General features: G+C 43.1%; 1 protein-coding gene across 1 annotated transcript in view; it reads left to right on the top strand.

Moving 5' to 3' along the window:
- Nucleotides 1–17,898, top strand: part of Csmd1 (CUB and Sushi multiple domains 1) — a 1,328,246-nt gene that overhangs the window by 1,072,375 nt on the left and 237,973 nt on the right. The window contains exons 24-25 of the mRNA XM_077109222.1: nucleotides 3,441–3,632; nucleotides 4,070–4,196. Of these exons, the coding sequence (XP_076965337.1) occupies nucleotides 3,441–3,632; nucleotides 4,070–4,196 (319 nt within the window). The remainder of the gene's footprint in view (nucleotides 1–3,440; nucleotides 3,633–4,069; nucleotides 4,197–17,898) is intronic.

The following is a 17,898-nucleotide window of genomic DNA, read 5'->3' as shown; positions in this document are numbered from 1 at the left end:
CACTTTGAATGTAACTCTTAATAATGTTTTCACACAAACTCCTTGATTTTTTGTTTAAGTTGCTGTGGCTTAACAAAATGCAGGACCCGTTTCTGTGGCCTGCGTTGTTGCTGGCTGTGGCTTCAAGGTGGAGTATGCTGCTCTCTGGATTTGTAAAGGTACTAGTCTTTGGCAGTCGAATGACGGATCATGGAAGTCTTTTAAATTCACATTCCAAGGGAAATCTCTCTTCTGGAGGGATATTTTTGTAGAAATAAATACTATATATATTTTTAAAAACTTGAGACCTAAAAATAAACCATGGCAAAATTCCCTAAAAAGATAGAGAATCTATAACACAGAATGTTACATTGAATTTCAGAATTCTGCTATTGTACATCAATTTGAATCATTTTATCAGTATTTAAAAGCAGGGCTGAAGTTTTTAGTAGGCCGTGGTTCAACATTGCCTGTAAACCCAGCAAGAGCAGCTCAATTGGAATGAACTCAGTGTAATTTGGGGGAGACACCGTTCACTAGGGCCGTGTTCCCAAAGCCCTGGGCAGAGTCGGGGTTCAGGGTGAGACTGCCCTCTTGGCCAGCTCAGAGTCTACCCGCTGGAAGCAAGGAGTGCCCTGCCAGCCCTTGAGTCCCCAGAGCCCTTCCTCCATCTCTTCCAAACACTGACACAGGCTCCCAGGGCTTCCTCCAGCGGGGTCCAGGATTTCCCCTGTGTCACAGTGAGATCATTAACCGTGAGAAGGTGTGAGCCAACAAAGCTGTCTGGAGTTGGTGGACTGCTTCGACCTCCCGACAGGGGTAGCTTTAGGGGTTGTTCTGTACAGGACACTGGGGAGGCCTGCAGGCATTTAGGAACCAAGTGTGGAGCTTTCTGTATGATAATGCGTTCCATCAACCTGCAGCTTCCTAAGTGACCTTTTGAGGAAGCAATAAAAGCTTCAGAAGAAGCCAGGTACAGCCGCGATGAAGAGTAACTGTGCCCCATAAACACAGCTTCCCTTGGCAGTGTGACAGGATGTGGTGTAAAATCAAGTTTCGAGATCCGGTGATAGAAAAGACAATAAAAGAGATAATTCTCCAGAAAGTTCAACCCACATAAAGTCTCTTAGACATTTTTATTGACACTTCTTTATTTGTTGACTTGTTCGTTTTTTGATGTTTCTTTCCTCCTTGATTCAAATAAAGTTCTTAGACAAGTTTTGGGGGCAGAGGAAATGCTGCTTCAAGCTAATCTTAGAATGTTTCTAGATTTTAGAACTTTGATAATGTAAAGGACACGCTCTCTCAACCTAGGGAGGTGCGTATTCTGAGTAACACTGTGAGTGCTGACATCTATAAATGATCTCTAGAGCTCATGGCTATAAATTACTGAGATAGTTCATGAGGCTCCCAGGAAAGTCACTGTCATTATCAACACAGGCAAATGTCTCCTGCAAAGAAAGTAAGAGTCTCCTCTGTGCATCAGACACGTAAGTCATTGTCAAAATGAATGACTGCTTCTTTGTGCAGCCTCCTTATCCCCTGTGTGTGTGTGTGTGTGTGTGTGTGTGTGTGTGTGTGAGCACTTAGCCTGTAAGCATTAGATGGACCCGCATAGCAGCATGGGCCTGTCACCGTCACATGGACGGTCACCTTATTCATACCCTGGCACAGTGGTCCTGGTCAGAAGGTAGACATTGCACTCTGGGGTTGTTGCTTTCATAACTGGATTTTGTTTGACTCATGGATATTCCGAATCTTGGGTTCCGCTGGCATTTGGTGCCTAATTGGAGTCAGAGATGGTGGAGCATTTCGGTACCATTTTTGCTGTCAGGACAGAACCCTCCTGCAGTGTGGCAGGTGGAAGTCACCACCTCCGGATTTGTCATTTACCTCTAGGGGGCTGCCGTCCCAGGCCTGGGCGGAACTGCCTCCTAAAGCCCAGTTCAGATGCCGTCCTTGCCAAGCCCCCAGGTCACATAAAAAGACACAAAAGAAGCCCTGGCCAAGTGCTCCACAGGCCATTGGAACCCTGGATGCTCAATGGATTTGGTCGCAGGTGACACAAGAGTTCAGTGTTTCCCTCAAACAGCCAAATATCTGCCAGTCCCTGAAGCCAGGTGGGACTGGGACCCTCTCTCTGTTCCTGCCTCCCTTGGGGCCATTTGAAGCACCCTTACTTTACACCTGGTCAGTGCACTCTTCTGCTCTCCCACTCTGGACATCCAGAATAGTAACATTTCCATTTCTTATGTCTTATCATCTGTTGCAAAGATAATAACGTTGTAGTTGGCAAAGAAGGAAACTTCTCGGCAACCCCATGTACATTCCCACAGGTGTACTCTCTTCCCTATATGAACTCACAAAATCCAATCTTCTAAAAAAAAAAAAAAGTTGTTTTTTTTGTGTGTGTGTATTTGTAGATGGATAGCATACTTTTATTTTATTTATTTGTTTTTATGTGGTGCTAAGGATGGAACCCAGTGCCTCACACATGCTAAGCAACTGCTTTGCTACTGAGCCCAGCTCCAACCCACAAAACCCAATCTTGATTGGAGACCACCTGGGCATAACTATATTGCAATTTTCAGGGAATATTTTCCTCAGTGGATGGTATCTATCTCAAAATGCAAACCGGAGAGGCCAATTGGCAGAAAAATCACATATTTATTTCATAATTCAATTGTTTTTGAGAAAAGGAAAATTAGGTAGAAATAGAAATACACAGAACATGTGGCCCTCAAGCTTCCGACTCTATATAAGCATTAAAATCCACATCATGACGTGAAGAGAAATAGGTCACTGTGAGACTGTCTTCACAGGTGGCCCTAAGTGTCGCCCACATGAGGCCACCTGCCCAGGTGAGCCTCCCTTTCTGTCCTCCGCTGTCTAACAAGTGAGTTTTCTAACTCCATTGTGATTCACCTCTGCGCCTCTGTCTGGCCGAGTTTCTCAGGAGCCTGGTGGCATGGGGACATGGCAGGTGGAGACTCAGGAGTCCCTGGCTTTTGTGGTCAGGATCCATTTATAACCCCCTGAAGACACGTGGAGGAGGTTAGCAGGAAGGTGGGAGGCCGCGACTTGGGCTGGGGCAGGCACCAGCTGCGTGAACCCTGGAGGTACAGAAGAGGCACGTCCCTCTCAGAGATGGAGTTGTGACAGCCAGGCGCGTGGGGGCTGCTAGGTTCCTGACTCCGCGGAGGCCTGGGGAGTGCGGCGTGCTGACCACGGGTGTGGGTGGACAGGTGGTCAGCGTGGGAGCACAGGTCCTGAGGAGCACCGAGGCAGCCGACCCTGAGCTCTGAGGAGTGGTTCACAGAGACCCCGAGACCCGAGTCCCTCACGACCACACCCTCTTCCTCTTGCTGCACCCCAGGGAGCCCCGGGCAGCACTTGTTCCTCCTTGACCTAAGGGGCATGCCCTTGACCTTGAGTGCACTCTCTGCCCCCTCTCTGCGCAGGTTTTGACCTAGTGAAGTGTGAGGACCCGGGCGTCCCGAACTACGGCTACAGGGTCCGGGATGAAGGCCACTTCACGGACACCGTGGTCCTGTTCAGCTGCAACCCGGGCTACGCCATGCACGGCAGCAGCACCCTGACCTGCCTGAGCGGGGACCGCAGGGTGTGGGACAGACCGGTGCCTTCCTGCGTGGGTGAGTCAGGAAGCAGGGGAGGCCTCCACCAGGCGGGGGGAGGTGGAGAGTGTTGCTGCGGGTGGCATGGCCACCATTCTGCAGAGACGAGGGGGATTCACCCCCCTGCAGTGTCGCCTACTCCTGAGACGTGTGGGTGCCTGTGCCTGCTCCAGTTTGAAAGGCATTTCCCAGGTCACTCTGCGGAGACCGTGTGCACAGAGTTGTGGGAATGACCACATGGTGTGCCGCTGTTTTACACGCGCACCTTAATGACCTGTGGGACCAAGACTTTCTGTCAAGGAAAGGGCTGGGGCTGTGGGAGAAAGGATGGAGCTGTTGGTGCACTTCTTCATGTATGTGGTTCAGAGGTGATTTTTAACTCAGGGTTTTGTTCGTCAGTGAGCACAACAGAAGGGGCGACCCCTGGAGTGATTCCCCATGTCTGTGTCTTACAGCTGAGTGTGGAGGTCGGATCCCGGCTGCCACGTCAGGACGGATACTGTCCCCCGGCTACCCAGCCCCTTATGACAATAACCTGCACTGCACCTGGGTCATAGAGGCCGACCCCGGGAGGACCATCAGGTAAGCGCTGCGACTTGGCCTCGGGGATTTGAGGGCAGAGGAGAGAGCAGCGCACTCAGTCCACGGGAGGAGGAAAATGGAAGGCTGTGCCCTGAGATCACACGCACGTCGCTGCTGCTCCTTTGAGATCACGTGTGAAGCCATGTGATACTGTTATCACCGGTGACAGTGACAGAAACAAGGTGAAGTCGGTCTCTCACCAATGAGCTGAGAGGCGTGGACGTCATATTCCCTCTCAGTGGGTGGTTGTGCAGCTCCGATCTGGGTGGGCTCAGCAGGACCAGTTCCCATGGCCTGCTCGGGAACCTGGCCTCCTCTGGCCTCCTGGGAAGACCAGAGCACGCCTGCCAGTGCCCTTCCTGCAGCGTCCAGACCTGTGGAGGGCCCTCAGCAGCAGGGAATGAAAGTTCCAGCTTCTGCTTGCTACCCTCTGCTGATGTGCAGTCACCAAAGCCAGCCTCGGGAACCAGACAGGACTCGAGGCACACAGAAGGGGTCCCCGTCCCTTGATGGGAAGAGAAGCAAATGATCTGATCAAAAAAGGGGGCGCCACAGAGGTGTGAGGGAGACCTGGCCATTTGCAGGGGACCAAGGTAATTTGAGGTAGACCAGGAAGGCACTGGAACATCCCAAAGTCACGCCAAAATGACAATCACTAATGCTTGTAGAAATAGTGCAAATATTCAAACAGAGTGTTCTGTTTCAGTTGACACTTCAAAGTGTTGGGATGATTTTCTTAAACCAACAAGAAGCAGTGTTTTAAAGTAGGCGCTCCCTGTTCCAGTTGGCAGTTGGCGATAAATAAGAGCATATCGCAAAAGGGCAATTTTAAAACACGTTCTTTAATCACAGTTCTCCACGGAGAGCAGGACACAGCCTTCCACAACTCTCCTCTTTCATCCAAGTTGCTTGTGAATCTCAGTAAAAGTTGGTTTCTAAAACCCTTGGACTCCAGCAGGCCTCTCCCTGAGCCCTGGGTCTTGGTACCTTGCCCCCAGGCCACTGCGCCCAGGGAAGACACACTGGGTCTGTCTACACCCACCTTGACCCAGGTCAGACACAAGCAAGGACTGCAGGGGCCCATGACCTAGGATGAACCAGGGATGCTGTCCCTGTCCATAGACAGCGCCCTGTTCCATTAAACTTGTCATTCTGCAGCTTTATAATGTGATGAAATGGGAACTCAGTCTTGTTCTCTGAGGCTCTTCTTCTGGCACTAGCTCCTCTGAAACCGTGTGTCTTACTGTCCACTTGGTCACGTTGCCACCACATAAGGGGAGAGGAACTCAAAGCATTTGAAAAATGCACATCTATTATTTTGTAATAGCTCATTTAAAAACTTATGTGTCCTTATTCAAGATAAATGGTTAATTAAATAATTATCAAAGTATTGGGACAATACCCAGATGTATATGAGAAACAAAATTCTGGATTCTGCATTTTTCATGAAAATCAACAAGATCACTCTCTATTGAAAGAAATAAAATTAAATATCAGTTATTTCTTCATTTTTTTAGTGTTATTATTTGTTTTATTTATTTATATTTACTTGCTTTTTAGTTCTACTTGACAGTAGAAAGTATTTTGGCATATTATACATACATGGAGCACAACTTTTTCTAATTAGGATCCTATTCTAGGGGTTGTGCGTGATGCTGTTACTCTGGTTGTGTTTTCAGTACAAGGCTGGAAAGTCACGACCATTTCTTTCTCTGTCCCTCTTATTCCCCTCTCCCTCCCTTTGTTGCAGCCAGGTTTCCATCCAGCATTAAGAGTGTCCTGAGGGTCCTCCAGGCTGAAAATGTGGGATCTGTTAATCCACTTTAAAAGCACAAGGGAGTTCTCGATTTTCCAGCCCTCTGCTGCAGGATACGTAGTCTTTTTTTTTCACCATGATACATGGTGCCACATGGACATTCTGCAGCCCTGATCTGAGGATCTTTGTAGGTCTGGCCTATAAACAGTTGCTAATTCTTTCCCTTGTGACTGACGAATCACGATGAACAAATGCCCTTGTCCGCCAATACCTGATGCTATCCGTATAGCAGCTGCACAAGCAGGACTTTGATTGGTCCTTTTGGTTTTTATTTCTAATTATTTCCACTTTTGTTTACATTATTTTATTTGTTGTTTTTAGATACACATGACCGTAGGGTGCATTTTGACTTATCATACATACATGGGTACAACCCATTACGATTTTGTTCTTGTGGTTGAACACAATGTGGAGTTTCACTGATCATGTATCCATATGTGAGCATGAGAAGGTTATGTCTGATTCATTCCACTGTCTTTCCTATTCCCATCCCCTCTCCCTTCCCTTCATTTCCCTTTGTCTAATCGAATGAACTTCCATGCTTCCCCTCCTGCTATGGGTTACATCCATATATTGGAGAGAACATTCGGCCTTTGGTTTTTTGGAACTGGCTTATTTCACTTAGCATGATATTCTTCAGTTCCATTCATTTACTGGCAAATGCCATAATTTCATTCTTCTTTATGGTTAAGTAATATTCCATATATGTATGGGACGTATATACCACATTTTCTTTATCCATTTGCATGGTGGTACACACCTGTAATCCTAGCATCTCAAGAGGCTGCACAGGAGGATCAAAGCCAGGCATTCAAAGCCAGCCTCAGCAACTTAGTGACGCACTAAGCAACTCAGCGAGACCCTGTCTTTAAATAAAATAGGAAAAAAAATAAGGGCTGGAGTTTGGCTCAATGGTTAAGCACCCTGGATTCAATTTTCAGTTCCAAAAAAAATTAATCCAAAACTAAAAAACTAAATATAAATTCTTAATATTTAACTCCTGTATACTTTGAATAATAAAAAATAATTCTACAGGTTTTGATTTTGAAAAAGTTGTAGAAAACATCTATGACTAATGGAAAGACTTCCTGTAAACAGACTCTGTTTTCTTGCAGGAAGATTTCAATGGTCACTTTCCTGCAGTTTTCCTTGTGAACTATTTCCCTAGAATTAGAACAGAGCAATGCTGGCCTCTGAATGCAGACCCTTTTACTCTGCAGGTCCATCTAGAGCTCCCAGGCCGGCTGGGGCTGGGCTCAGGGCAGAGCGCTCGCCTAGCACGTGTTGGGCACTGAGTTCGGTCCTCAGCACCTCATAAAAATAAATGAATAAAACAAAGGTATCGTGTCCATCTGCAGATAAAAAGATAGATTTTAAAAATTCTCTTGGCACGAGAATAAGAAAGAGGAGGGAATCACTAAGGAATAGTGAGAAGGAACAACATGCACAACTCCTCCAACAAGCTGAGCCTGCTGTTCACCACTCAGCACCACAGGAAAGGGTCACCTCACACAGCACCATGTGCTGCAAGAGTTCTCTTCTCATCTGTATCTCTCACATATCGTGTACCTGTTATCAAATCTATGAACTTACCTGTCCAACTTGAGGCAGGAACCTCTTCCTCATAAGGGAGTTAAGAGAGCAGCGTCAGTGTTTATAATTAATTTACTCAGTCGCTGGTCAACTCCATCTGCGCGACATTCCAGTGGCTGAGTCACTGTTAAGAAAAAGTGTCCGATGTTTAGTATGGAGGTTTGGAAGGCAACATGATTAAAGGCACAAGATGCACCAATTTTAGACTTAAAATTATACTGATACTCACACTTCTTACTATACTGATACTAACCACACTTATTGCATTGGTAACACAGTCACATCACCTCCAATTTTTTATTTGAAAATGAGGAATATATAAGTTATATGAACCTGACTCCAGGATTATTTTGTGTACTAAAAATGTCTCAGCATAAACAGACTTTATCATTATACATTTAAACTAATATTTTAAACTGTAAATATATTTTTATTCTCAAGGAATGTTTAAATAAGATCTTAAAGAATGAAAAGGGGCTGCTTTTAGTTCTTTAGGCCCATTCTTACAGGCCTGCTATGATGTCATTGAGGCCCAGAGCAACTTCTGAACATACATTTCTTGGCTTTTTATTTAAAAAAATAGAAAAACCCATGATAGTCATTGTTATTGGTTATGTGGGTCATATTTCAAATTTTAACATAGATGCTATAAAGCAGTTACCTATGGGAAAAGTAGCTGAAAGTCTAACAACAAGGTATGGCAGTAACTTGAGTCCTATCACTAAGACCCTCAATGCTCTTCTTGCTGAGCACAGTCATGATCTGTGTGAGAAAGGGGACATGGGAGGAAGACTCTCAGCAATTGCCTTGAAGGCTACTCTACACAATCACAGGAAATGGTGCTCCTGAGGCGTTCCTGCTCTTCTGCACGTGTGATTGTCTAGTAAGCAAACTTGAACATCTTGTGGTCAAAGGGTCCACAGGGAGTCGTATTTGGTGATATGGACTAAGGTTAGTCTCCTTAATAATACTATGCAGTATTGTCAAAACTATCCTTGATTCAGACTTAAAACAAAGTAACACATACATTGATGACCCTCATCTTCCAGGTGTGTCCTGGGTTGGATTTTCCCAGTGCCAGGCCATGGAAGGTGGATGCCATCTGGTGTGAAGATAAAGGAAACATTTATAAGAAAAAAAAAAAAAGTGAATCTACTTTGGATCAGCTTTGGAGATCCCTATATAAAACTCAGGGGGAAAACAGAAGGCAACAGATCTTCCTCTAGTGGGTGTTTATCCTGATCCCAGTTGGAGCCTTAATAGGTGTGCGCGGAGCACAAACCGGAAATAGTTGCTGACTTGAGAGGCAGACTTGTTCCCACCAGGAGGAACAGCATGTTGGTTTCCCCTCTCACCAGGGTCACAATGGAGTGGTCTCACCATCATCACTGCCTTCTTCGCCTAGTGAGGTGCTGGGAATCCACAGGACACTACAGGTTCACATACAGATCAGCCACACCCAGATTTCAACAGTGCTTTAGAGAATAGAGGAGGAAGTCTCAAACCAGTGACCAGGCCCCAGGTAGGAATGACCAGGCTTGGGCCTAAGGTCCCAGTCATGGATATCCACGCCTACAACAAAGGAGACTTAGCCCAAAGGCTGTGGCTGCCACACCTACGAGGGGGGATCAATCTAGATCATAGAAGGCCATGCCCCAGAAAGAGTGGAAGAGAAATCTGTCCCAAAATAGCTATAAAGGAAAAGTGAAAACACAGGATAACATGACACCTATTAAAGTTCATAATTCACCAGTAGCTAACTGCAAAGCTATTGGAGTGGATCAAATATCAGATAGAGAGTTCACAAGAATGACTGTAAAAATAATCAATGAATTTTGAAAGAGCACAGAGACAACTGAGTGAATTAAGAAAGTCAGTAAGGATGAGATGAGAAACTCAACAAGGGTATAGAGAGACTGAAAAAATATCACAGAAAATCTTAGAAATGAAAGACACAATAAATCAAATAAAATTTTCAGTTAAAAATCACTCTAATAGAGTAGACCATGCTGAAGACAGAATCCCAGAGCTTGAAGACAAAGAGGTGAGCCTTGAACATTCAGACATATTAAAGAAAGCAAAACAAGTTACCATGATCAGAATATACTAAAACTTTGAGACGACATTAAGAAACCAAATTTAAGAATCACTGGAGTTGAGAAGGGCTGTAAGTTGCAGCCTAGGGAATGGATAATCTCTGAAGAGAAATAATAATACTAGAGATAAAAATAGGAGAGGAAGAAGTCAAATTATCACTGTTTGCAGATGATACGGTATTATACTTAGAATCCAAAAATTTTCACCAAGACTATTAGAGCTAATAAATAAATTCAGCAGAGTAGCAGATTACAAAGTCAATATACAAAAATCAATAGATTTCCTGTATACCAATAATGAATCTGCAGAGAAAGCCATCAGAAAAGACAATCCCATTCAAAATAACCTCACAAAAGGAAATAAAATACCTAAGAATAATTCTAACCAAGGAAATGAAAGACCCCTACAATAAAAACTATAGAACACTGAAGAAAAAGACCTCAGAAGATGGAAAGGTCTTCCATGTTCATAGATTGGCAGAATATTGTTCAAATGACTATATTACTAAAAGCAATGTACAGAGTCAAGGCAATCCCCAACAAAATACCAGTGACATTCTTCACAGAACAACAACAACAACAAACAGTTCTAAAATTTATTTGAAAGAATAAGAGACCCAGAATAGCCAAAGCAACTCTAAGCCAAAATGGCAATACTGGAGACTTCACAATACCAATATGACAGAGTTACAGTAACCAAAACTTCATGGCACTGATATAAAAACAGCTACATGGACCAATAGTAGAGAGTAGGAGACACAGAGACAAACTCACACAGATACAGTCATCTGATAGTTGACTAGAGAGCCAAAAATATACACTGGAGAAAACACAGCCTCTTTAACAAGTGTTGCTTGGAAAACTGATAATCATGTGTAGAAGAATGAGACTAGACCCTTCTCTCTCATCCTTCACAAACTCCTATAATAAATCTTAGGGTCAACATTTCAAAATATAGGCACAGGCAATGACTTCCTCAATAGAACTCCTGAATCTCAGGAAATAATGGCAAATATTAATAAATGAGATGGCATCAAAGTAAAAGTTTCTGCACAACAAAGTAAACAATTAAGAACATAAAAAGAGAACCTAAAGAATGGGAGAAAATCTTTGCTAGCTACTCTTCTGACTGAAGGTTAATATCCAGATTTTTTATTTATATATATATATATATATATATATATATATATATATATATATATATATATCTCCAAGTTATATCATATTATATATTGATTTATATATAATATCCAGATTATATATAAAAAAATAAAAAATAAAATAACCCAGTTGGGCTCAGGATGCTGAGGCAGGAGGATCATGAGTTCAAAGCCAGCCTCCGCAACTTATCAAGGTTCTAATCAACTTAGCCAGACACTGTCTCAAAATAAAATGTAAAAAGGACTGAGCATGTGGCTCAGAAGTTAAGCACCCCTGGGTTCAATTCCTGGTAAACAAACAAATTAACAACAACAAAAAACAATTAATAAATGAATAAATTAACTAAACAGACACTTCTCAGAAGAAGAAATACAAACAACCAACAAATATATGAAAAAAAATGTTTAACATCATTATGAATTAGGGAAATGCAAATCAAAACTACACTGAGATTTATTTTATTCCAGTTACAGGTTAGAGTGGCAGCCATCGAGAATACAAACAATAATAAATACTGGAGAGGATACAGAGAAAAAGGAACACTTTTACACTGTTGGTGGGATTGTAAATTAGTAAAACCACAGTGGAAATCAATATAGAGGTTCATCAAAAGACTAGGCATGAAACTACCATATGAGCCAGCTCTATCACCCCTTGACAGTTATCCTGAAGAATTAAAGTCATCATTCTACAGTGACATATGCAGAGTCATGTTCATAGCAGCACAATTCACAATAGCCAAACTGTGGAACACCTACATGTCTATCGATGGATGGATGGAAAAAGAAAATGTGGATGTATATATTCGGTGGAGTTTCACTCAGCCCTAAAAGAAAAAAATAAAATTATGTCATTTGCAGGGAAATAGATTGAACTTGAAGAACATTATATTAAGTGAAATAAGCCAATTTCAGAAAGAAAAGTGGTATAAGTTTTTTCTCATATGTTAAAGCTAGGGAGAAAAATGGAAAAGAAAGAGATGAGAAATCTCATGAAAATTGAAGAGAGATCAGTAGAGGAAAGGGACCAGGGGGAGGAAGGTGGGAAGGGAAAGGAGAAATTCTGGGTAATCCTATTAGCTAAATTCTAAATTCTATTGTTATAATGTATGCATGTACGAATATGGAACAATGAATCCCACCATTAAGTACAACCTCAGTGCACCAATAAATATCACAGTGGACCTCACTAATATTTTTTAGATAATGTGAGGAAATAACTAGTTAAGAGGATTTCAGCCAGGGAATGGAGAGCAGCAGACTCCAGGATTGCCCCTTGCCTTAGGTTCCTCCAGGCCTCAGCCTGCAGCCGGGGAGAGGCCACTGGGTGTGGCTGCCTTCACCAGCCACTGAGCAGGGAGGGAGGCAGAGGAAGGAACCAGTGAGCACCCTTAGCTTGCAAGGTTCTCCTACACACAATTTCCATCGCCACCTGTTACCCAACTTACACATCTCCAAGGGCATGGCTCACCTTATCAAGGTACACTAACCCACCAGGAAGTGTGAGAGGGACAAAGGTGCTGTTACTCTCTGTCTCCAAGTCTCTGTGTGAATGCACTAACAGTCGCACACCATCCACACTGTCCTCAGCAACTGACCAGTCTCCTTTGGAAGGTCTTCAATGACCGGGCTCTGGTGTCTGCCACTCAGTTCCTGCAGAGGCAGCGAGGTGTGTGTTTGAGCTACCTCCTGAGTCCCAGGGATGCACTCACTGGACAGTACATCAAATTGGATCGTCTAAAGAGGGAGGTGCCTAGGAAGTTGAAAGTGCACCCAAGAAATGCACAGTGATGTCAGGGAAGTGAGGTTCGCCTTGTACCTGGAGGGAGCCCTGGAGAAGGACTGGAGACCTGGTGGCAGCCAGGGAGGCAGGAGGGTGAGCACAGGGCAGCTCAGAAGTGAGGCTCCCATCCAGCCTGCAGAAAGTGGACGCAGAGAGCCCCGTGGGCACTCCTGGAGCTGTCTCAGGCTATGGAAAGCACAGGGGAGAGTGGGAGCTGCTCCAGGTCCCAACCTCAGCTGCATCCCAGCTCCCCCAGGTCACACCTGCACAAACACTTGAGACCCTCCCCTGCCCGCGCCTCTGGCTCCTGTTCATGCCTGCCATCCTCCCCTAGGTGTGTGTGGGGGGTTGATCTTCAGGTGATTAGCTGGTTCCAGGACCCCATGTTAGATACCAACATCCTTGGAGGCTCAAGTCCCATATACAAATCAGCACAGAATCTGCAGGTAATAACCTGCACACATGCCCCCAAATACTGCCGGCTTCTACAATGCCTAATGCAATATGAGATAGGCGTCAGTGTACTGTAGTGTTTAAGGAAAATAATAAGTCTATACATCTTTAGTGCTGATGCAAATTTAAAAGCTATCCTGGAGTGTGGGGACGTGTAATTAAACACTGTCCCTCTGTTGAGTGTTTATATTTCTAGTTTTGATACTATATATAATGATATGTCAAAAAGTCTTCTAAGTCAAGTTTGCCTATTTTTCTAATTAATTCCATACAACAAATCCCTACAAAATGACCTGCTGAATCAAATGGCAAGGCGTTTCCACGTGCTCCAATGCAAGCCTTTCCATCTGTCAATGCCCTGACTTCTGGGGTCACTTGGACCATTGTGCCTGCTCTTCAATGCACGGTAGATTCAAGGTCTTTGGAACGGCCTCTAAGGTTGACCACTTCTCTTTGTTTTGATATAACAAAGTACTGTAGAAAAGTAAAAACCCTAAAAGAAGTTTGCACTCATTCTCTGAACCAAAAAAGACTTTGTTGAAAATATGGTATATATTTTTACAATTTTTTATGTAAATTCAAATATAACATTTGATTTGTATATTTATATATTTTTATAAAAAACAGTATCATACTATAATATTATTCTGAAGGGTTTTTTTTTTGAGTTAGTAAACATGACCACATTTTTATGACCTTACTTTGAATTCTCATTCAGTCTATGTAGCTGTTGAGTCATATTTAATTGCCTGAACATACTCTGACTTATGTAAACAATAGCCTTTTGGATACTCAGGTTGTTTTTTATTTTTTTCACTGTTAGGAGCAATGTTCCCATCCTCCCAGCCTCTCTCTCAAGAGTTCTCTCCAGGAGGACTCTCTAGCCACTTGCTGTGCCTGCGCATTTGAATTCACACAGCCATAGCCAAAGTGCTGTAGAAGGAGAACACGTGACCACACTAGACCATGAAAATGTAGCCACACCTCCATGTTCTCCCTGAGTCTGGGCAGCCCCTGTAGCCTTTGCCACTGTGGCTGGGAAAAAACTCTTTAGAATGTTTAATCTGCTGTGTTTGTAGCAGCTTTATTTGGACTGCTCTTGCCATTTGCTGTGTTTGTATCTTTAGCCAGTTTTCCCCTCCTTTGCACTTCCCTTCCCACTCAGTCCCCTGCTATTGAATCCCCTGCCCTTTTCTCCTGGCCTCCCAGGAGCCTCCCAGCCTCTGCAGTGTGGGGGTTTTTCCTTCAAACACCAGCAGCAGACACGACTCAGTGCCCTAGGATGGGACCATATTCTACTCAATTTTTAAACCTTCTCCCCTGGTCATTCAGTATTGGTCATTTTGACTGCAGTAGTTTTTCATTTGAATGAGAAGTGACTCTTACTTTCTCAATATTTAATTTTGTTTTACCATATTTTCTGTTGGAGTTGCAAAATCTCTTCCAAGATCCCAAACTCATGGCACCAGGGTGCACGTTTGTTTGCTCACATTAAGTTCTATTACACATAACATGTGCGTGAAACTGCCTAAATTATAAGAGTGCAGTTTCTTCACAAAAGGTACAGCCTCATGTCACTAGACTAACAGAAGATCATCAGGACCAAGATGAGCCTGTGACTCCTACACAAATCATTTCTCCTCCAGCATGCTCACTATTCTGTCCTCAAATGAGTTTTGCTGAATGTGAACTTCATACAGGATGGAAACACTCAGAGTGCTTTGTTTTATGTCTGGCTTCATCTCCTCGGCCTTCACTCCCTGGGTGTCCATCTGCTCGGGTGCATGAGGGTGCTGTGATGTATGTACCCACCCTGGGGGGTGCTGGGTGCTGCCATTGCTCTCATCAGCTTGGGTGGCTGCGAGCTGGAGCTGCGCCCGTGAGCTGAGGTGTACTGGTAGGTGCAGGTGCACCTGTGTTGCTCTCAGGTAGCCCTTGGAGCAGGCTCCCTGGGTAGTGGAGAACCATCACCCAGTCACTGTACACACCCCTGGGCAGCTTTCTAAAGTGGTTGTTCCATCTCCACTCCCATCTCAGGCCTCAGGCTCTCCACCTTCTCAGCACTGGGCCTTGGCTGATTCCCACTTAGCACCTGGGGGCCGCAGGAGTTTCCATTGCGCTTCCTGGAGACTAATCAAGGCCAGCGCCTCTTCCGTGTTGAGTGGCCCTCTGAGCACCCTCTGATGGCCTGCTCCTGAAGTCCACTGCCCATTCTGCATACAGGCTGTCTTCCTTGTTAGTTTCCACTGGTGTCCACCTTTTCTGAAGGCAACCTTCATCGACTGCGTATTTCACACCTTCGATCCTATGCTCTTTGGTCTTTCCTGTATCCTGATGTTTTCTTCTTTAAACACTGATTTTTCATTCAATGTTGGATTTGCTTTCACTGATTTTTATTTATGTTTCCTGAATTTCTGATCTGTATTTAAATGCTTTATCATGTATGTCGTTCTGATGGTTCTTAGTGGTTATCTGTTTGAAGGGAAGATCTGGACTTCCAAAGGTCGCGAAGGTACGACGCCAGGTTTTCCTGTAGGTTGGTGCCCCCTCCCATCCCGCTCCTGTGCGGAGTTCAGTGGAGCATTTGTTGAAGTCCGTCTCTTCTTCGTTGAACTGGAGTGGACCTCTGGTCATAAGCAGGACAGTTATATCAGAGTCGGTCTGTTTCTGCACTGTATCCCAACTGTTGTCGTCTTGGTCAGTTATGTGCAGCACTTTCCATCTTAATCACTTACCTACTTAAAAAAGCCTTGGTATCGGATACTAAGATCCACTCTTCTTTACATAGCTGCCTGGCTAATTTTGACCTTCTTCATTTCTGTATGAATTTCGGAAAGACATTTTCCACAAAAGAAATTGCCAGGATTTTTATTGGAGTCACATTATGTCAGTAAGCAGTTTGGAGAAAAGTGATGTCTTTTTCACTATTGAACCTTCTGCCCCTGTACGATGTGCTGCTCCATTTATTTGGTCTCACGTGATTTGCCTCAGTAGTACCTTTCAGTATTCTGTGTGAAGGCCTTGCACATTTTGGTTAGAATTAATCTTAGCTATAGGATGCTTTGGGATGATAATGTAGGTAGTATTGTTTTTTGGGTTTTTAAAAATTTTCTGTTTATGGCTTTTATATGGAAATCGATTTTTATTTTTATATTTTTCTTACATAAATATGAACTGGTTGATTCTAAAAGTTTCTAGATTTAAATGTTTTCTACATGCACAATCACGTCATCTACAAATAAGAGATTTTTTTTTCTGAATCTGATGCCTTTTTACCTAACTCATTGCAGTGGCATTGACTCCAGAAAAATATTGTTTAGAATGTGTTATAGTGAGCCTCATTGTCCTTCACCAATATCCAGAACAAAACTTTTGTTATCTATATTGATAAGTGCATTTCTAAATATTAATATTTACTGAATTTTAGTCCTATTTTTGAATATTTGTCATGTTTTAAATTCATCACCAATTTTAAGATACTTTTATAATTCTAAGGTGTATATTTCTCAATATTTGTCAGTATCGATCTGCTTGATTCAATATTGGTAATTTATGTTTTCTAGGAAACCCTTTCAAAGATAGTTTAAATTGTAGGGCCATAAGTTTAAACAGAGCAATCATTTAAATTAACTTTTCCCTTCTTTTAGTGTTTTTGTTCTTACTGAAATACTACAAACATACATTATAAAAAGTCAATTCCACAGTGTTGCAAATCTGAATTTCTAGAATTGATAAAAAAATGATTTTTTTAATCTCTTAATATTTAAACATTCAGACAATGGAAGCTTGATTTATAGTATATATTCAAGGAAGTAAAAATGGAAAAACACCAAATATAGTGAAATAAATTAATGAAAGTAACAATAAAGGTAGTTAATAAACAGAAAGTTGAGAAACAACTGGGCACACTTATTAAGATTAAATATAGGAGGCCCAAGCAGTTGATATTTGGAATGAAAATAGAGATGTACCTATATAGTAGAGATTATTTTAGAACATTTTTAAAAATAATAGATCATTTTATGCAAATATATAGGAAAAATATTCCAGACCAAAAAAAAAAAAAAAAAAAAAAGAAAAAGAAAAGAAAAGAAAGCAATTCTTTTAATAAGACTAAAATAACTTTTCTGTCAAAGGATAAGTATACAACAAGACAGAAAAACTAAAAGCTTAACTCTATAGTTCATTTGATTTATATATCAAGAAAATATAATGATGCTCATCTACATAGATGTAAATCAATGAGCATTGCTATTTTTCCTCAACATATAAATTGAAGAATAATGTAATGGAACTGATGGCTTTTCCACAATCAATGTAACAAAGTAAAGCAAACGCCAGAAACCTTCCTAGCAGGACAAGCAGAAAGCTTTTCCTTAACACGATGAAGGTAGGTGAAGAAGCCTTTCGGTGAGAACATGACCTGTGTCTGCATTGCCTGAGGAGACGGAGCACACCCCCAGCACGGTGTAGACCTGACGTGCTCATCAGACACCCAGGTCTGTGGTCCGTTTCTGTCCTCCACCTGTGACCTCCGATGGTTTCATTTAGTCCCAGGTTTAGAAGCCATTTATTTGCTGGTGACGCACATGTGTGTCATCTCTGCGTCACCTCAGCCAGACTTCCCTTGGCAGCTCCCGCCTGGGGTGAACGGCTGCTGTTCCCCTCTTGGCTGCCCCTGCAGAAGCCTGGGCTCCCCAGGCTGGCGGCTCGGTGCTGGTCCCTGCCCACTGGGCTCCTGCTCCACCTGCTCCCATTCTCCACCAGGGGATGCAGCTCCGCCTCTCTGGTTTCCTGGGCC

The sequence above is a fragment of the Callospermophilus lateralis genome, chromosome 4 (genome assembly GCF_048772815.1).
Source record: "Callospermophilus lateralis isolate mCalLat2 chromosome 4, mCalLat2.hap1, whole genome shotgun sequence".
NCBI lineage: Eukaryota > Metazoa > Chordata > Mammalia > Rodentia > Sciuridae > Callospermophilus > Callospermophilus lateralis.
Note: the sequence above shows the minus strand (reverse complement) of the source record. Positions and strands in the feature narration are given on the sequence as shown.